This window comes from Lipomyces oligophaga (assembly GCF_038497815.1).
Source record: "Lipomyces oligophaga strain CBS 7107 unplaced genomic scaffold V1516scaffold_4, whole genome shotgun sequence".
In the NCBI taxonomy this organism is placed as follows: Eukaryota; Fungi; Ascomycota; class Lipomycetes; order Lipomycetales; family Lipomycetaceae; genus Lipomyces; species [Lipomyces] oligophaga.
Window position 1 is genome coordinate 201772 of NW_027117788.1, and position 19389 is coordinate 221160.

Below are 19389 nucleotides of genomic sequence, written 5' to 3' on the forward strand. Positions count from 1 at the left end.
TCCACATAGCATGGAATTTACGGAACGAAAGGCAAAAATATTGAAAGATCTAATCTCTTCAGCTCCAGATTTGAGCCCTAAAGGTGGACCAGACGTCCAAATCCTTCCATTGCTCGAGTTGATCAACCGACATCCAGACCTAGTCACGACTTCGTCCTGCGCCGGACGAACTGCTGTATATCTCGAAGGAGACCGACATAAGAATGGCGTTAAAGTAGGGGGGAAGGGAAATGGTGGAAGATGGCTATTTGTCAGCCATGAAGATGTCAACCTCGACTTGCGGAAGGTTTTATTTGGTGACTACGCTGTGATACCTGCCGACGGTCCAACCTCCAGCGATATAAAAAGATACGTCCATTTTAAATTTGAGCCACTGATTCTACATATTCTGTGTGCCAACGCACAGGTAGCTCAGAAAGTACTTGGACTTGCAATTGCCTCAGGGTTCCGTGAATCAGGCTATAATGGCAATATTTTAGCGATCCGCTGCTCACTACGGATAGACGCGCCGGTCGGGTATTTGGATAGCAATTCGATTGTAACATTAGTATCTGACAGATACTTAGATACTTTGATTGAAATGGCACATGATCGCTTTGTCGAGAATAAACAGCGGACAACAAATTTCATGAATAATATTAAGCGGTGGACTAATGTACTGCAAGAACAAGAGCAAGAAACAAAAGACCAGCGTCGGGTCCGGAAAAGAGAGCTGGGACTGAAAAAAAAGCTGGAACTGAGTCGTGTCAATACCGATACTTAGTCGAGTAGTCTGTTCGTTAGAAATGATCTAAAGCATTTTATCGTTACATCCTTACCTTTGGGACTGATTGCTAAACCGCGGCCTTTTTTGGCACTTTTGTAGATCGTCTCGAGGATATCTATCAATTCCTGTTTATCTTCAAGGACCCAGTTGAGTTTGTTATTATTTCCAGTCCCAAAATCACACATCTATAGTATTAGCTTCGACAACTGCAATATTTGACCAACCTACCATATGCTTATTCCTGAAAAAAAACATAACCGTGCAGGGGTCATATAATTCGTACATCTGTCTTAGATTAGTCGGTTATCGCATTATTTTAATTTAAATTACCTTATTGAAATCCGACACCTCGTCAATATCGCAGACATAAATCACAGCGAAGTTTTTGACGCGATCCGCGATCCGGTACAGTAGCTCATCCATGCGCATACATTGCTCATCCCAGTCGCGGCCAAACCGGATCACCACTAATCTCTCTTCTTCTAGTTTTGTTAGTCTCATTTTCCGCCTTTCGAAATTTGTTTTAGTCCTGTTACCTGATAAAATTGCTTGGTCAACGTGCCTGTCAGTCAGTACGCTGTTACGTTTACGAACATAGTACATACCAGCCTGAACGTAGATGAGGTAGAAACACGCTTCCCATCTTACTAACTTAATACCCGGATAATTTCACAAATTAAATAATGAACTAGCTGATTGTAAAGACATGTATAGATATTCCACGCATTATAGATTCGTTACTGTGAACTCCCAACAAGTATTGGGAGAAAATTTATAAGTAAACCATCAATATCCATCTTCAATTCAGATACTGATATGACAAATGTGTTTTACATGATATATCCGATATAAAATTTAAGTATACTAGACGCATAGAAATGGCAGGCAAAGAGACTAATCAAGCCGGGAAAACGAAACCTGATCCAAGGTTCGCAAGCGTCTTTTCTGATCCACGGTTTGCACATCCAAAGCGCAAAGACACGAAAATCGTATTAGACCAGAGATTCCAAAATAAGCTGGTCGAAGACAAAGATTTTATTCGGCGCAGGGTTGTTGACCAATATGGCCGCAAGGTGGATAAAGATGAGGGAGCGAACGAGCTTAAGAGATATTATCGAATTGAAGATGATCTCCATGATGAAGAGTCTGGAATTGGAAAAATTCTACAACAAGGCTATGATCCTGCCCGTGGTGAAGGTCTGGAATCTTCGTCTGACGAGGAAGAGGAAGAACATGTCGATGAAGAGGAAGACGTATTTGAAACGACACAAGAAAGCCAGATCCCTCGCGGTGATGAAACTTCCGTTCTTGCAGTAGTCAATCTTGACTGGGACAACGTGCGATCGCAGGACTTGATGGTTGCCTTCTCCGGATTTGCAAATCCGGGAAGAATTCTGTCCATTGCAATTTATCCAAGTGAGTTTGGGAAGGAGAGAATGGCTCAGGAAGAACTAGATGGCCCACCTCGGCAGATTTTCCAATCTGATGGTGATCACAGCCGTAGTTATGATGATGATAACGGCCCCCTTATTAAAGAAGATAATGGTGAAGAGTTTGATAGCTCGAAACTTCGCAAATATCAGTTACAGCGACTGCGCTACTACTACGGTGTGGTGAAATGCGACTCCGTATCGACGGCTCGACGGATCTATGACGCCTGTGATGGCACGGAATACGAAAGTACAGCAAACTTTTTCGATTTACGATATGTCCCTGAAGCCATGGATTTTGACGAAAAACCTCGAGACGAATGCAAAAAGGTCCCTGTCAGTTACCGACCCAACGAGTTTGTCACAGACGCGCTGCAACATTCAAAAGTAAAGCTAACATGGGACGAGACACCCAATGAGCGATTGCAGTTTGCGAAGCGCTCTTTTAGCAGGCGGGAAATTGAAGACATGGATTTCAAAGCGTATCTTGCCAGTGAGAGCGATTCGGACGAGTTCGACGGCGAAAAAATTGACCGCGACAAGCTTCGCGACAAGTACAAGTCTCTATTGGAGGAGAGTAAAGATAATACAGGGTTCGACTCGAAGGATGACGTTGATATGGAAGTTACGTTCACGCCGGGGCTGGCGACTGAAGGTAAAGCTGTGGAAGATACGGAGTCTACGATTGACAAATATCGACGAAAGGAGAAAGAAAGGCGACAAAAGCGCATGGCAAAGAATAAGATAGATTTGGAGAGCGATAATGAAGTTGATGACGAGTTGTTGCAGCAAATGGGCGAATCGCGAAAACCGAGTAGGAATACGAAGACAAAGCCAGCTAAGCAACAACTAAGAGAAGACGGAAAGAGAAAGGCAGAGCTGGAGTTGTTAATGATGGATGAAAATGAAGAGACAGGACTGGTTGGTAAACACTTTTCAATGCGGGAAATCCTAAAATCTGAGAAAGCTAAGAAAAACAAAAAAGTCCGCAGAAATAAGAAATCTGTTAATGGACTGGAAGATGATTTCCACATGGACGTTGACGATCCCAGATTTAAGGCCGTCTTTGAGCATCATGATTATGCTTTAGATCCTTCGCGGCCGCAGTTTAAGGATACTAATGCGATGAAGAAAGTGCTTAGTGAGCGGCAGCGACGGCAACGACAGATAGATAATTAACATTTGTATGCCCTGTTTCATTCGGTAGTAGTCTTTAAACCTGCTTCTGATATTTCATGTCTGTAGATTTGCTGGAGGTTTCACTAGTGATGAGATTCTCAATTGACCTGAGTGTGCTGTTCAGGATTGTTATTATGTATATACGCATAGCTGGCATTAGACTTAATTTAACCTACTCATTATCTGAAATTTATCGTTTATTCTTCTGTACAAACAGCTGCTTATTATACATCTACATGCTGTACTGTATTGCCGTTATCCTAGATAGCTAGCTCAAGTCCTTGATGCGTACAGCCTCTACCACTATTCCATGGACAGATATTATTAAAGTTGATCGACTCTGGAATCTGTCAGATCTTTCATCCGGCAGGATCAAGATTTAGGGGTAATTACGATTTCAGAGATTGCCAGATGCTTTTCTGCGAACTAGACAAACTCTGAATCTTGTATAGATATGTAAGCTCAGGATTAAGTTTATGACGCCTTAATATCATTTTATGTAACAGTGCTTCTCGAATACTACCATCTCAAATAGAGATATGCTGATGGTCATGCGATGAAAATCACCATATTCTGTTAAATACGGAACCGTATTAAATATCTCATATATATGAAGTGGATAAATGTATAAATATTGTCATAACGCTTTACTAACCATTATTAAGCTCAACATTGGATGAACTCATTGGCCGGTGACTTCAAAGTCAATTCCACCGGAAGTACAAACACCTGTAAATGTAACATTGCTCCTATTGGCCAGCTGACGGCGGGGCCCAGGAAAGCCGAGATCGATCAGATCCTGCGTCAGGCCTCTCTTCTCCCTCCAGTGAGAATATATTTATCTGGACTACTTGCATATAATAAACTAGCAATTTTATAACAATACAATATTTCGATTTGCCAAAATGGCCGCTGTTTTACGTTCCGGCAGGTCGTTTGGCTCTTTGCAGAACTTTTTTTCCAGAACTGCAGCTGCTTTTGGTCCTAGATCGAGTCTGCTAAAGGCGAGTCCGGCATATTCGGCTTTGAGCGGTGTTGGTTCCAGCCTGCAGCGACGAGGTTATCAATCCCATTTCAGTCGTGAAGTTTTAGATTCTTATAATTTACATGTGTACGCGCGGGCGCGTCCTTGTGGATTGTCTGGATTTCATGGCCGCTATGGATATCCTATGCTTACATCTAGCTATCGCCAGTTTTCGACTACTAAACAACTCCAAACAGAAGCTGAACCTGTCTCATCTACTGCACCAGAGCCGACGCCATCTTTGGCATATCGGGTTCTTAGATTGGTCAAACTGACAATCTATTCTCTCGGTGCGATAGGGGCGACTGTTCTTATTCTTGTTGCGGGGTTTTTCGTGTACGATTCGTCGACCTATAAAGATCTTGACGACTCTGAGGATGTCGAGATTTCGGAGCTAGCACTGAATCCGAGAATTGGTGGGCCCAAAAACCTGCCAATTCTTGAACGATATCTGGATGATGAAGACTGCGATGTTCATAAGTTGTCCATGTCAAAGCCGCGGTTAGTAATTCTCGGGTCCGGCTGGGGAGCAGTGGCTCTGCTTAAAAATATTTATCCCACCGACTACCACATCACGGTAATTTCGCCTAGAAACCATTTTTTGTTTACGCCTATGCTTCCTTCGGCCACTGTCGGTACATTGGAATATCGTTCGCTGGTCGAGCCGATCCGCAGAATCTGTCGACGGGTCCGCGCGCATTATCTGGAGGCTTCGGCTGAAAAAATTGAGTTTGACGAACACCTAATTGAAGTTTCCCAAAAATGTCCCGATGGTTCAGAACGCCGATTTTACGTGCCGTACGATAAAGTAGTTGTTGCGGTTGGGTCGCAATCCAACACTCACGGTGTTCCAGGGATGGAATACTGCAATTTTTTGAAGACTATTGATGACGCTCGAGACATTAGGCGCAAGGTTTTGCAGAACTTCGAACTAGCCTGTTTACCAGGGGCCACTGAAGAAGAGCGCAAACGGCTACTAAGTTTTGTTGTTTGTGGCGGCGGCCCCACAGGTGTTGAGTTTGCTGCCGAACTTTACGACTTGTTGAACGAGGACTTGACGAATACGTTTCCACGAGTTTTACGCAATCTTGTATCTGTGCATGTCGTGCAGTCCCAAGGACATATTTTGAACACATATGATGAGAAGATATCCGAGTATGCGCAGGAGCGATTTCTCAAAGATTCCATTGATGTGCTAACCAACGCACGCGTTCAGCGAGTTGAAAACGACCGTGTTATTTTCACACAGAAGGATGCGCAAGGAAATCCGGAAACAAAGGAGCTTCCCTGTGGTCTTTGTCTTTGGTCGACTGGGGTCGCGCTTTGTGATATTACGAAGGAAATTGCGACGACTGTGAAGGGCCAAAGCAATCGGCGAGCAATCGAGACGGATAGTCACCTGCGAGTTCTTGGCACGCCAATGGGCGAGGTTTATGCGATTGGCGATTGCTCAACGATTCGTACAAATATAACGGAACACATGGTCGAATTTGTCAAGCTGTACGCGGTGAAGAACAATATTAGCGTCGAGAATTGCGAGATTACGTTCCAGCAATGGCGCGACATAGCCTATAATATCAAGCGGCGATTCCCTCAGGCCGCTGAAAATTTGCGTCGTGTTGATCAGTTGTTTACGGAGTACGATAAGGATAACTCGGGTACACTGGGGTTCCATGAATTGTCAAATTTGCTGCGTGATATCGATAGTAAGATGACGTCTTTGCCTGCGACTGCGCAGCGTGCCAACCAGCAGGGCGAGTATCTTGGCCGGAAATTGACACGACTTGCACGAGCTCGTGAAAGTCTTGCTATGCAAGCATACGTGGATAACGATCTAGACGACTTGGTCTACAAGCCATTTGGATATCATCATTTGGGTAGTCTTGCGTACATTGGCAATGCGGCTGTGTTTGATTTGAATGGATACTCCTTTGTCGGAGGTTTGGTTGCTATGTATCTGTGGCGATCTGTTTATTTTGCACAGAGCGTAAGTTTTAGAACAAGAGCGCTGCTCTTCATGGATTGGTTGAAGCGGGGAATTTTTGGTCGTGACATGACAGATGTGTGAGCGAGGCAGTGGCTGGACGGTTCAATGCAAACGGCCTATGTGAATTAGGAATAGATGTGGATCAGACGACTGGTGCGTTAGATTAAATTAGATTATACAATATATTACATTATACAGGAACTGGTTATAGAAAATATGCGAATGACAAAATATGAAACAAAACTGATGCGTTAGAATACAATAGATTATGGACAATATACTATGTACAACAGCGATTTTACACCTGGAGAGAGAACGTCATTGTTTCGACTCCTAATCTTCCTAAAGCACCATTCAATTTCGCATGGCTCACTAATTGAAATCCGGATTTCTTCAGAGTCTCAATGGCGGCAACCTCAAGCGAAAGACATTGGATTAAAATGTTCTTGATAGAGTCCTTCTTCACTGCCTCGACGACTTTGGCTATCAAATCTGAACCTAATCCGACTCGTCGGTATCGCTTCAAGACTGTCCAAGAGGTGATAATTGCCTGTCGGGAAGGGTGTTTTGCGGACGAGCGCGTGACTCGCGATGGGGTTTGACTTGAAGCACTGAGCTTCGACGTCGTGAGAGTCGCGGTTGAGCCAGCCAGAATATCTGAATTCTGCTTTTGAGCGGTCTTCAATACAGCCTCGTATTCATTCAACTCAATGTATTTCACAGAAACCACTGCTATCGGCTTGTCTCCATAGACTGCGACATACGCCAGATCGGCATCGTCCAGAAATGGATCCTGCATTAGTCCCTCGGTGATTTCCTTGAGGGAGTCCGTGATCCGCGCAAACAGGGAAAACATCGCCATCAGTAGTCCGGCGGAAAGCAAAATGATAGTCCCAAAATCGTCCAGCAAATCATAACGATAAAATATAAACGCGGCAAGCGGAATAAGAGAAGCGATAAAATACGGATGTTTAAATATGTAGATATTTGCCAACGACTGCCGCTGGGCATACGCTTCCCCGACTAATTCCATCGCTCTCGGCTTGTCATGGGGTTTGTTGTATTCCCTAATACTCAACGCTTTTGTCTCCGTCTCTGACATTTTTCCCTCGTAAGTTATTATGATTAGTGGTGAAAATTGAAACAAGATACGAAAATCCAGTAAAAACTTCAGTAGCTTTTGTTGATCTTTTTCCAAAGGTGGCAATTCATCGTCCTGCAGTAAAATTCAGCTAATTCCCAACACCTACACCACTAATCATAGCACGTGTTGTTGGCTACACTGAAGACAATAGAGGGGATTGTAGTCAATTTGGCATTTTTTGATTCCTGTTCTCGAACTAGGGTTGAAAATATCAGGGCCAAAATAGACCTGTTCGGTTTGACGAGGTCGGCCATTTCAGACTGAAGAAAAAGAATGAAATGAACATCAAATTCAGCGATATTTGGAGACTGGCATGCCGAAAGAAAAATTTTGCGGGAAATTTTCAAAAAATATGAGGACTCCAGGAGTTTACCCTTATTCCAGAGGAAAGTCAAGAATATTACTAAGACATTACTAAGACAGCATATTTCAGCATTATATAATAGCACGTCCAAGCAAATCATTAGTCTATAGATATCTTCGTGCGGTCAATCAATATCACTGCTAGTAAGATGCTAGTATACTGGTAGTATCTAATTTGAGAATTGAAATTAAGTAAACGGAGTCGATAGAAAAGTGTAACAGTCATAACCGCGACACCACTGCAACATTGGTCTAGTACATTTGTATGAGACAGATCTAATCCATATGCTTATTCCCGGTTTCAGTTCTTTGTCTTCAGAAGTCTCTATCTGCTTGAAGCCACAGATCAATAAGAACGTGAATAATCTCGCTTAGCAGGCCCAGCACCTGACTACTTCCCGGTACTTGAAAGCTCAACCAATCATCAAGTGGAGCGAGCTCTCTCAGTCCTGTAATCCTAAAGAGATTCAGATGTTCATCAATGTAATTACTTTTATTTTTAAAATTAATCATTCATTTATGCTTTACATTTGACTGTCAGCATTTTCTTAGATTACTACTTGTAAAAGTTAGTCTGTCAGCGATTACAGCATACTGATTTCAGAATCACACAAATTTTGAGCGGATTAATACTCTTAAGATTTCCTATTCTTAAGATTTACTATCATGCAATCACACGTGGGATGGACATATCTTCTTTTACGCAATGGGCTGAATTTTGACGAAAATCAAGAAGATAGAGCGTTCTTCTGCAAGATACAGTGTATTCACAAGTCGCCTCATTAATCCTAGCCTATAATGTGAAATGGAACCTCTCAGACTCAATCTGGATGTTCTTGACGGAGCTGCACTACATAAAATAAATGATAATCATATCCCTCAAATTCAAAACTGCGAAATTGATGTTCTAATCGATTCTGCTAAATGAAGGAGCCAAATCCACTGCAAGTATAGATAGCACTACCCTTCCAGTTAGTCAGATACCGATGACCAAGTCGAGTCATAGACAGATATAGGTGACTAATCGCCGTTATTTCCAGGGTATGACTGCCGATTGACCGGCAATCTTAGCATCGCCACGAGTCACTGTCCAAGTCATTGGCCAGAGAGACTGGCAGTGACCACCCTCGCAACCACTACATGTGGACAAGTCGAAATGCCGACGGGCTTTCTTCTACTTGGCCCGTCCGAGCTGCACAAACGAGCTGATTGCGCAGACCTTTTTGTCCTGGCACTTGTGCTGCACGGCCCCGATAGAGATATTTTCGTTCGCCAGACACAATATAGGAACAGATTAGTAAACTCAATCGCCGGCTAAAAACTGGTCATTCCTTCCCAGCTGGCCGTGCTTATGCTTGTGCGGGCTGGCTAACATATCACGGCAAACGGCTATCTCCCCATATCCTGCGACAACAGCCCCGGATTTCATCGCCAGGAATCAATATTGTTTTGAGCAGCTCTAATATACACAGCTGACTCACGTCGATTCGTATTCTTATTTTTCTTGTCAGCAATTAACGTCGTTTGTCCAGACATGGCAGGGAGGAAGGTCAGGGCTAGTGGCTGGCGGCTTATCGAGGCGATAGAGATAAGAAGCACATGCATATGCTCTCTCCTCTGTATCTCGATGTCTCCGTTTTATACCGTCACACGTTGTAGGAGACAAGGAGAGCTATGGACTCCTATCCGGCTTCTGAACTTTAATGGCACCGTGTGCTTTGGGGTCCGAGCTATACCGCATGTAGTTGTGCTATCCAGTGCTATCCAGCGTTATCCAGCGCGCTATCGAGCGCTATCTAGAGCTAATTAATTCTACCCCATGGCTCTCAAACTAAGATATCTACATGTATCTAGATATTAAATATCCTAAATCGTATTTGTAGTAATTAATGCTAAATAGTTCAGACTATCTCAAGAATTTGTGAATTGTCTTATCAAATAAGACTCAAGCCAAAACCTAATAGATCAACTGCAATCGCGAATACGAAGCTGATAGCAGCCATCTGTCAGTCCCACTAGGATTGCGCCAACTTCCTATTCCAGCTTCACCGGTGTACTCAACCGTATTCTGTATCGCACATGCTTCTTCTATCTGCGTCTATTCTGGTTCCTCCGGTGGGTTTGCACTGCTCTTACAAGCCCGTACTAACTCCATTTTCCGAATTGCCGGGCTTGCGGACCTGCGGACTAATCAGCGGGGACTAACTTTTCTTCTCTTTATATACTCCTTGTCTTCTTTGCAACTTCAATTTCTAGTTTCATAGTTGTTTGGTTCTATTACTTGGCTATTCTGACTGGACTGTCTCATCCAAAATGGACGAAGAGAAGACTGTTCTTATCAATTCTACCGAGATCTCGTCGTCGAAACACGACACCGACTCAGAGTCCTTTGTATCTTCCCGCAAAGGATACTCGTCCATCTCTGGTCTTGATGACGAGTTTGCGGGCCTATCAGAGGCCGATGCAGAGATTCTCCGCGATCAGGTTACGGTTCCAAATGTGACGGCCTCGTTTTTGAGATTATATCGGTATGCGACAAAGCGTGATAAAATCATGATTGCCGTTGGTGTCGTTTTTTCGCTAGTCGAGGGTTTGACCCGCCCTGGAACCGCATTTATCTTCGGTTCTGCCTCTGAGCAGTTCACTCTTATTCGTCCTGATGGAGAATATTACAACTCGACCTCAGGAAATTACTATTACTACAATGAGACTGCTACAAAGTGGTACAGCTACAATGACACCGAATATGGTACAAACTACACGGACTATTCTTCATACATGATGAATCAAATGAATGCCGTCTCGCCAGACGAGTTCTTTAGAATCATTAGACTTTATTCTGGTATCATGGCTGCCGTAGCTACTCTCGTCTGGTTCTTGACCTATGTCAAATCTTATATTTTCAATGCTAGTTCTGAAGTTTTAGCTTCACGTATCAAGGAGCATTACCTTTCTGCCATTCTTCGCCAAAATATTGGTTATTTTGATAAGCTGGGTTCCGGCGAAATAACTACGCGTATCTCATCGGATACTGCTCTGGTTCAGGATGCTATGTCAGAAAAAGTGTCGTATGTCATTTCTCATCTGACTACTTTTGTTGCATCAATTGCACTGGCCTATTACGAAAGCCCGATCTTGACATCCATTATTCTCGGTATCGTCTTTGCTATCATCGCGGTCACCTACTTTGGATCCATGGCGGTCACTATCTATTCGAAACGTTCACAGGACGCTTATGGGGCTGCTGCGACTCTTTCGGAAGAAGCTATCTCAAGTGTCCGAAACATCCAGGCATTCAACATCCAGGAGCGCATGGTCATGACTTACGATAAGTTTTTACTTGTCTGCGAAAAGTGGGATATCCATGCGGGTTACGCGGGTGGTCTTTTGGGTGGTGGCATCCATATTTTTGCATACACAATTGATACATTGACGTTCTGGCAAGGTATCCGTCTCTACACTGAGGAAAGAATCACCGTTGCTGCTATGATGACCTGCCTGATGACGCTCTTCCAAGGTGCTTTCGCATTCACTATTATCTCACCGTACTTGACTTCCATTACGACCGGTGTTGCAGCTTCGACTAAAATCTTTGCGACGATCGATCGCAAGTCCCCTATTGATTCTTCTGCTGAATCAGGCAAGCGCTTGGAATCAGTTCGAGGCGAAATCTCAATCAAAGATGTTCGCTTCATCTATCCTTCTCGCCCGAATGTGACTATTCTGAACAACTTTAATCTGAATGTCCCCGCTGGAAAAACTGTTGCGCTTGTCGGTGCATCTGGATCCGGAAAGAGTACTATTATTGGTATTCTGGAACGCTTTTACAATCCGCTTGCAGGCCAGATCTTACTTGACGGTCATGATATCATGGACCTAAATATTCGATGGCTTCGCCAGAACATTGCGCTAGTATCGCAAGAACCCAATTTGTTTGCAGTTTCCATTTTCGAAAACATCGCTTACGGCTTGATCGGTACAAAGTATGAGTTTGTCTCGAAGGAAGAAAAAACTGATTTGATTATCGAGGCATGTAAACAGGCTAATGCCTGGGATTTCATCAAGTCGCTTCCTGACGGACTAGAGACTCAAGTTGGCGAACGCGGATTTCTCATGTCGGGAGGTCAGAAGCAGCGTATTGCTATTGCTCGTGCGATTGTCTCTGATCCTAAGATCCTTTTATTGGACGAAGCTACTTCTGCCTTGGATACAAAGAGCGAGGGCGTTGTCCAAGAAGCCCTTGATCGTGCTTCCAAGAACCGTACCACAATTGTAAGTTCACGCCATTGGAACATATAAGTATAAGTATTTTAACAGTTTAGGTTATTGCTCATCGTCTTTCCACAATAAAGGATGCTGATCTCATTGTTGTCATGCGAACTGGTGTGATTCTCGAGCAGGGAACCCACAACGAGTTGCTCGCAGCCGAGGGAGAATATTATAACCTTGTGAAATCGCAATCTATCGCGGGTGCCGCAGAAAGCTTCAAAGCTGCAGCCGATGAAGATGGCGAAGAGGAGGTTTTAGATGAGAAAGCCGGTGTCGAGATGGTTGCATTGAAAAAGACAAAGACTGCCGTGTCGTCGATGTCTGCGTATGAACTTGAAGAACGGCCGGAAGAAAAGCTCGCTTCTATCTGGGAAGTCAGTAAAGTTTTGTATCGGATTGGACGTCGTGATTTGATCGTCACGATGATTGGATTATATTCAGGAGCTCTAACAGGTGTTGCTTTAATTGGTCTGGCATTTATTTACGCGTTCTTTCTCTTATACTTGCAGCGGTATACAGTCCCCTATGACTCTGAGATCATTCGACAATTGATTTATCCTCTTGCTGGTTTCATCTTCATGACTGGTTGTATTTTATTTTTTACCAGCACGATTGGTGGTGGGTTTTTCGGATACACGTCGAGCCGACTCGTTCGTAAGATTCGTGAGATGTCACTGCGTCAGATGCTTCGTCAGGACATTTCGTATTTTGATATGAATGAGCATTCCGTAGGATTTTTGACTGCTTCTCTTGCTAGTGATGGTCAGCGAATTAAAGCTCTCGGTGGAGAGACCGCAAATAAAATGGTTGAGTCAGCTGTTACAATGGGCGCTGGTCTGGTTATCGCGATCATCGTCGGGTATAAGCTTGGATTGGTCATGTTCGCGACTGTCCCATTGATTCTGTTGGTCGGCTATTTCCGTTTCCGAATGCTGGCTGCATTTACTCAGAAGGCTTCCAAAGAGGCTGGAGCCTCGTCGGATTACGCCTGTGAAGCAGCATCGGCAATCAAAACTGTGTTGTCGTTGACTCGGGAAGAAGAGATTATGGAACGGTATCGGACGAGTCTTGCACGAACGATCCAAGAAAATCTGAAGGTTGGCGTTCGATCTGCGTTATTTGATGGGCTGTCCCGTGGCATGCAGTTTTATTTGATGGCACTTGGCTTTTTCTACGGAGGCTATCTTGTTTCTACGGGAGAATATAGTGTCTTCCAGTTTTACTTTATTTTTATCCTCGTTGTTTTTGCTGCGGAATCGACGACGACGGTATTCACTTTTGCGCCTGAGATGGCGAAAGCATTGAAAGCAGCGCGTGAGGTCAAGAAGCTCCTCGAGTCGGAGCCCGAGATTGACGCGAATAGCACTGAAGGCATGGTACTGGAGCCGGAAGCTGTTGAGGGCAACATTGAATTCAAAGACATCCATTTCCGATACCCAACTCGATTAGACGTGCCTGTTTTACGAGGACTCAATTTGAGTATTAAGAAGGGCCAGTTTGTGGCGTTGGTTGGTTCATCTGGATGTGGAAAGTCAACTACTATCGGATTAATAGAGTCTTTTTACCGACCTCAGAAGGGCGTTGTCACACTGGATGGCCATGATATTTCAGAGCTCAACGTCGCTGAATATCGGTCTCATATTGCGCTTGTGCAGCAGGAGCCGGTACTATATGCGGGCTCAATTCGTGAAAACGTCGCACTGGGAAGCACTGTCGAGGTGACTGACGAGGAAATCATGGAGGCTTGCAAATCTGCTAATATCCACGAATTTATCTTGTCACTTCCCGACGGTTATGACACTCTTTGTGGATCAAAGGGAGCACTTCTGTCAGGCGGTCAGAAGCAGCGAATTGCAATTGCGCGGGCCTTGATTCGAAATCCAAAAGTTTTGCTTTTGGACGAGGCGACTTCTGCGCTTGATTCCGAGTCGGAACGCGTCGTTCAGGCGGCTCTGGATAAAGCATCGAAGGGTCGAACTACCATTGCAGTCGCTCATAGACTTAGTACGATCCAAAACGCAGATTGTATTTATGTGTTTGAAGGGGGCCGGGTTCTTGAATCGGGAACTCATCAGGAGTTATTGGCAAACAAGGGTAAGTATTATGATCTAGTTCAGCTTCAGGCGTTGGAAGCCAATTGATTTATTTTGGTATGTATACGGATAGACTAGAGGAATAGAGAAATAGAAGGCATCTGCAAAGCGTAGAGTAAGATAAACTAGCGATAACTATATTACCGAGTGTTATCAGTTTTATGGAACGTGTGATATCACATCTATTTCTGATAATATATTCGGTTTAAGCATAATGTAATTATGCATGCTTTGTTATGAACGTCATGGCAACGCATAATGTTTACTAATTACCTGATCCCGTTGCCAGACTCGGGGCCAGCATACGCTGCTTTATATCTCAGTATCCTATGCCTCTGTCTGCCTGTACTAATTAACTATAATATACAGCATTCAGAATACAGCAGATCAAAAATACCAACTATTGTTCAAAAATGTCAATTCCATTCGGCACGTTTCTGTTTTCACGGATTCATCAATTAGGCATCGACAATATTCTCGGATGTCCCGGAGATTTTAACATGACGCTGTTGGACCACATATTCAATGTGCCCGGACTTGACTGGATCGGTTGCTGTAATGAGTTGAACGCTGCTTATGCTGCGGACGGCTACGGACGGACGCGAGGACTTCCTGGTGTTTTAGTCACGACCTATGGTGTGGGCGAGTTGTCTGCGATTAATGGAGTCGCCGGTGCGTTTGCAGAACATGTTCCCCTGCTACATATCGTTGGCACACCAGCTCGTGCTGAGATGGATTCGAAAATGTGGCTTCACCATACTATTCCATCGGACGCTGACTTCGAGAGTCCGGATCATCACGCCTATTCTAGGATGAGTGCACCGGTCCGATGTTGTTCGGCGTTCCTGGAGAAGGTTGAAACATTGGCTGACGAGGTCGATCGCATCTTGACTACGATCTGGAAGCGGTCTTTACCGGGATATATTTTTGTTCCTCTAGGTGTGTCTCATATTTGGTTTGAAAGTCCTATATTGCTGACTTCATAGATATCGTGCTTGCACCTGTTGCAGCTACAGCGTTGGATACTCCATTGGTTTTACAAATCAGCAATCCGGATCCTGAGTTAGATTCTGATTTGGCAAATAAGATCCTGGACGCTATCTATGCCAGCAAAAAGCCTTGTATTTTAGCTGACATTCTCGCGCGCAGACACCATGCTCGCGAGCAAGTAATGGAGCTTGTAAGTAAAACGAAATTTCCCTCGTTCGCAACCGACTTGGCAAAAGGATTTGTCGACGAAGATAGTCCATATTTTGGCGGACTTTACAATGGTCATTTGTCAGTCTCAGGTGTGGCCGAGGCCGTTGAAGGATCTGATTTGATTCTGAACATCGGCCCGTTGATCACAGACTCTAATACCGGCGGTTTCACCCGACACACAACGACCGAGCAATTGATTATGCTCCACCCGGCTTATGTGTCTATTTTCGGTGAACGGCATGGTGGCCTGCATTTCATTCCTGTGTTGGACTTAGTTCTCCAGAGACTGGATGTGTCGAAGTTGCCCACAGCGCGAACAATAGAGTCATTAAAGCTTGGCCAGCCGCCATTGGTGTTCAAATCACCGGCTGACATCTCGACTGCATATTTCTATTCCAATGTAATAACCAAATTTTTGAAGCCCAATGATGTCGTGTTTGCTGAGTCGGGTACAGCTCAGTATGGAATCAACGATGCATCATTTCCAGCCGGTATCAACTTCAACACACAATTGTACTTCTCGTCGATCGGTTTCGCGTTGCCTGGAGCACTAGGAGCCTGCGTTGCGCAACGAGAAATAGATGCACACAAAGATGGTCCACATTCGCGAATCATATTGTTCGAGGGTGATGGCAGTTCAATGATGACGATACAGGAGCTTGCAACAATGACTCGTAATCAGTACACACCTACGATTTTCTTGCTTAATAATGATGGATATACTATTGAGCGGGCGATTCATGGACCAACAGCTAAGTATAACGACATCTGTCCGAACTGGAAGTATACTGAACTACTGTCTACATTTGGCGCGGCACCCGAGAGCTATTCGTCGTATTCTGTGACAACACGAGAGGAATTGGAGTCACTTTTATTCAATAATAAAACATTTCAAGAGGAGGAAAATAAAAAGACTCGTTTTATAGAGGTCAAGCTAGATAAGATGGACATCCCTTGGCGATTATCGGGTCAGATGGCTCATATGAGAGAGCATTTGAAGGAGTGGTTTTATACGTATAGCAAAGACAGAGGCGAGGTTCCGCGATATTATTGAACAGATTCTATTTGTAGTGACTATTACTAATACTATTGAAATTAAATCCTTCTAATCTCAACTCGGCATCGGTCATATAATTTATGTAGGGAGCCAAGTTGCAACTTTTGGTCGAGGCCATCTAAGTGCGCTGCGTTGATAGCCTCTTTCAGAGGAGCAATGTCCAGACAAGCAAACGTTCCTGAAGACTGTAGTTTCGTCAGACTGCCCGGGTTGACGGCAACGACGTTATCGATTACTTTGGCGAAATACCTGTGGTCTGACGGCACGATCAACAGATCTGGCTGGGCAGTCTTGATATCTGCTAATCCGAGATAAGACACATCGAGAGGAGTTGTATTCGGGTCTGAAGGAAAGACAGGGTACATTGAACGCTGATTGATGATTTGTCTGACTTGTCTAACCATCACGTTCGACTCGCCGTCGCGAGCGATCCGCTGACCAGAACCAGCGCCTGGAGCCGGAATGGATGGGATTTCGATTGTGCACTCCAATTTGGATAATTGCATGATGACGTCGGCGTTGGACACGGCGACAATGACAGAGTTGATGGAGAAAAATGATGGATTGCATAGCCATCGAGACCGCCTAGGTAAAGCGAGTTGCTTCTTAAGCTCGGGCTCGCCCTGAGCTATCGGCGGCGCAGGATAGGAGATGTGTTTCTGGACAGCTTCTCGAGGACCGCAGGCGGGGATGAGAACAATTTGGACCGCCGGCAACGCGGCCTCGAGACGCCGGAGCCGGCTAGATATACATGCTCGAAACAGGTCTTCTGGCGTTGATGCATATGTATCATTGACTGGCCACTTGCTTGGGTCCGTCATGCAAGGATGGAAGACGTCGATGAATGGACCGAGGAGGATTAGCACGTCAGCATTCTGCTTAATAGTGGTCTCGACTAGTGCTTCTAGAGGTGCAAACTCAAGATCTTCCTGCGTTGTGAACGGACCCTTTCCGATAATTACTCGTGTTGGCTTGGTACTTGTTGCGACGAGCGTCTCGAGTGATGTATCTGGAAACGGTAAATCCGGAATTGCGACTATCCCTCGCACAACAAACGTGTCATTACCAGGATTATTCCCCTTGAGGGCAACGATCTGACCGGGGAAAAAACTATACAAACCCGAAGCTACCATTACTTTAGAATTCATGGGCTCAAGAGCGAAGCGCAATTTAACGCGTGCTCCAGAGGCCATCCTTCGCGACCCTTCGAGCAAAATAGAATCTTTGTTCAGTTTCGACCGATCAGATGCATGTATAGAATCACTGACTATCCGACCTACGACAATCTCATCCTCTTGATTAGTTTGATCGGGACGTCCGAATTGGCCTGCAGAGGCGGCTATCATCGCAGGGTCAGTTATTCCGCTATCATTTTTGATCATCTCAGACAAATAGTTCGATATTACGTCTGCAAACTGCTCGATCCGCTCGTCCAGATATTCTGAGACCTCAAAAAGCGACTGCCGCATCGTTCGGTACTGGTACTTCTTGAAATCCATAAAGGCAGACATACGGACTTTCTCCGTCGCTGGCTGCTGATGGTCAATGTTTACATGTCCATTCAATGTTTCTAACACCTTTCCAGCATCTGTACGCTCTGCAAATGGCGATGATCCTTGTGCATCTGTTGCCAACTTTCGCTTCATCGGAGTCACAGGCGACGACGCCAATGACGAGGACATGCCAGGCTGAAGATTTGCGTGAGCTTGCTTCTTAAGTTGCTGCTTCCGCTCAAGTTGGTCTTGTAATCGGACTCGAAGTCGTTCCAGCACCTCTTCGGAAACAGGAGGTAGATCCTGATTGTCACTTGTCGTCAATTGCATCCGATAAGACTCGATTTTGTAAAACAGATCCGCCGCGCTAATCGCGTATGAGGTCTGTAAAGATTCACATGTTTTCGAGAGTGGTGAAGATAGACCGCTATAAAATGCACGAATATTGGCTGGCAAATCAGAGTTATTAGTTATTGAAGGCATTTTTTTCCGTTGTGTTCGTGTTCCTATGCAAATATAAAACTGATTGAAGACGGTCTTAATCTATAGTCAGACGCGAGTTGTAGACGCGACGCGCAAAACGCGTGGGAGTAGTTCACCCATGCCCAGATTACTAATCACTTAGTAATATGATGTCGAAGTGCGTAAATTAACTGAAATTATCATACACTTCCAGGTGAAATATAATAATTGGGTGGCAGTTCTGCGTAATTCTACTGAAAGTTTGATTGATGAACAGGTTGAAATGCAGGGCAACAGCCGGTGCGATGGTATTATTATTCACTGCTTGGACTCCTAGACTTACAATAAACGGAGTCGAGTATATTTTAGCGGACGAGAAACGTTAATCCGAAAGCACTAGTTCTACTTTATCCGATTTGCTTGTTTTTGGATAACAGCTAGTTCTAATTGATTCACGTTTCCGCCAATTGGTTCACTTCTTGAATGTGAAAAATTGATTGGTCATGGCATTAGATGACCAAGTTTGAGAACAGAAACATAGGAACACCGAGAGCTGAAAAGGCCAACAGGAAGTGAATAAGCAAGAATTGAATGCAGGTTAGATAAGGTACTATTTCGGAACAGGCGAAAAAAGATACAATTGACAACACTGTATTTATGCACTCGAAATGCCCAATGAATTGTACATTATTTATACAAGCGTTAGTTTCGGCAATGCTTGCTTGCCAATGGTAGTATTAAATGTTAACTACAGTTTGTAATTTCAAATTTACATATCGCACGCAAAAGATGAGAACACACTTATGACGTTCACAAAATTCGAGCTCACATTGCGAAATTATATCTGCCCGGAGATCAACCCACGCTAGGAGGTACTGTTAAGCACCAATCCAATCTCTCGTCAGCACTGCAAACCAGTCTA

The 19389-nt window shown here is 44.3% G+C and overlaps 8 protein-coding genes across 8 annotated transcripts; 5 read left to right on the top strand and 3 right to left on the bottom strand.

The window, feature by feature from the left end:
* Positions 1-16: 16 nt before the first annotated feature.
* On the top strand, positions 17-739 carry V1516DRAFT_604498 (tRNA wybutosine-synthesizing protein; the record flags this gene model as incomplete). The annotated part of the gene is made up of 1 exon (XM_066919268.1): positions 17-739. A coding segment is annotated over one exon (723 nt), but the record flags the coding sequence as incomplete, so codon positions are not given.
* Positions 583-1465, bottom strand: V1516DRAFT_674527 (mitosis protein dim1). The gene is made up of 6 exons (XM_066922103.1): positions 1372-1465; positions 1303-1328; positions 1097-1248; positions 995-1051; positions 819-951; positions 583-772 (listed from the first exon to the last, which is right to left on the bottom strand). The coding sequence occupies exons 1-6, from the start codon at positions 1407-1409 to the stop codon at positions 747-749; spliced, it is 432 nt and encodes a 143-aa protein (XP_066777169.1). The 5' UTR covers positions 1410-1465; the 3' UTR covers positions 583-746.
* Positions 1466-1512: 47 nt separating this feature from the next.
* V1516DRAFT_674528 (uncharacterized protein) lies at positions 1513-3564 on the top strand. The gene has a single exon (XM_066922104.1). It carries the CDS (start codon positions 1645-1647, stop codon positions 3373-3375), a length of 1731 nt encoding a protein of 576 aa, XP_066777170.1. The 5' UTR covers positions 1513-1644; the 3' UTR covers positions 3376-3564.
* Positions 3565-4210: 646 nt separating this feature from the next.
* Positions 4211-6659, top strand: V1516DRAFT_674529 (pyridine nucleotide-disulfide oxidoreductase-domain-containing protein). The gene has a single exon (XM_066922105.1). It carries the CDS (start codon positions 4281-4283, stop codon positions 6465-6467), a length of 2187 nt encoding a protein of 728 aa, XP_066777171.1. The 5' UTR covers positions 4211-4280; the 3' UTR covers positions 6468-6659.
* Positions 6540-7919, bottom strand: V1516DRAFT_674531 (uncharacterized protein). Its single transcript, XM_066922106.1, has one exon. It carries the CDS (start codon positions 7486-7488, stop codon positions 6685-6687), a length of 804 nt encoding a protein of 267 aa, XP_066777172.1. The 5' UTR covers positions 7489-7919; the 3' UTR covers positions 6540-6684.
* A 2036-nt stretch (positions 7920-9955) lies between these two features.
* On the top strand, positions 9956-14486 carry V1516DRAFT_316613 (P-loop containing nucleoside triphosphate hydrolase protein). Its single transcript, XM_066918896.1, has 2 exons — positions 9956-12165; positions 12216-14486. Exons 1-2 carry the CDS (start codon positions 10207-10209, stop codon positions 14301-14303), a joined length of 4047 nt encoding a protein of 1348 aa, XP_066777173.1. The 5' UTR covers positions 9956-10206; the 3' UTR covers positions 14304-14486.
* On the top strand, positions 14354-16570 carry V1516DRAFT_674540 (thiamine diphosphate-binding protein). Its single transcript, XM_066922107.1, has 2 exons — positions 14354-15194; positions 15242-16570. Exons 1-2 carry the CDS (start codon positions 14669-14671, stop codon positions 16507-16509), a joined length of 1794 nt encoding a protein of 597 aa, XP_066777174.1. The 5' UTR covers positions 14354-14668; the 3' UTR covers positions 16510-16570.
* On the bottom strand, positions 16509-18568 carry V1516DRAFT_674541 (DNA polymerase alpha subunit B N-terminal-domain-containing protein). The gene has a single exon (XM_066922108.1). The coding sequence runs from the start codon at positions 18486-18488 to the stop codon at positions 16551-16553; it is 1938 nt and encodes a 645-aa protein (XP_066777175.1). The 5' UTR covers positions 18489-18568; the 3' UTR covers positions 16509-16550.
* Positions 18569-19389: the final 821 nt, after the last annotated feature.

Coding starts and splice junctions, on each gene's coding strand:
- V1516DRAFT_674527 (XM_066922103.1), bottom strand. CDS start 1,409: ATGGGAAGCGTGTTTCTACCTCATCTACGTTCAGGCTG. Junction 1,249..1,302: donor TGACCAAGCAATTTTATCAG/GTAACAGGACTA, acceptor TAACAAAACTAG/AAGAAGAGAGATTAGTGGTG. Junction 1,052..1,096: donor AGGTGTCGGATTTCAATAAG/GTAATTTAAATT, acceptor AATCTAAGACAG/ATGTACGAATTATATGACCC.
- V1516DRAFT_674540 (XM_066922107.1), top strand. CDS start 14,669: ATGTCAATTCCATTCGGCACGTTTCTGTTTTCACGGATTCATCAATTA. Junction 15,195..15,241: donor ATATATTTTTGTTCCTCTAG/GTGTGTCTCATA, acceptor CTGACTTCATAG/ATATCGTGCTTGCACCTGTT.
- V1516DRAFT_674528 (XM_066922104.1), top strand. CDS start 1,645: ATGGCAGGCAAAGAGACTAATCAAGCCGGGAAAACGAAACCTGATCCA.
- V1516DRAFT_674531 (XM_066922106.1), bottom strand. CDS start 7,488: ATGTCAGAGACGGAGACAAAAGCGTTGAGTATTAGGGAATACAACAAA.
- V1516DRAFT_674529 (XM_066922105.1), top strand. CDS start 4,281: ATGGCCGCTGTTTTACGTTCCGGCAGGTCGTTTGGCTCTTTGCAGAAC.
- V1516DRAFT_674541 (XM_066922108.1), bottom strand. CDS start 18,488: ATGCCTTCAATAACTAATAACTCTGATTTGCCAGCCAATATTCGTGCA.
- V1516DRAFT_316613 (XM_066918896.1), top strand. CDS start 10,207: ATGGACGAAGAGAAGACTGTTCTTATCAATTCTACCGAGATCTCGTCG. Junction 12,166..12,215: donor CCAAGAACCGTACCACAATT/GTAAGTTCACGC, acceptor TTAACAGTTTAG/GTTATTGCTCATCGTCTTTC.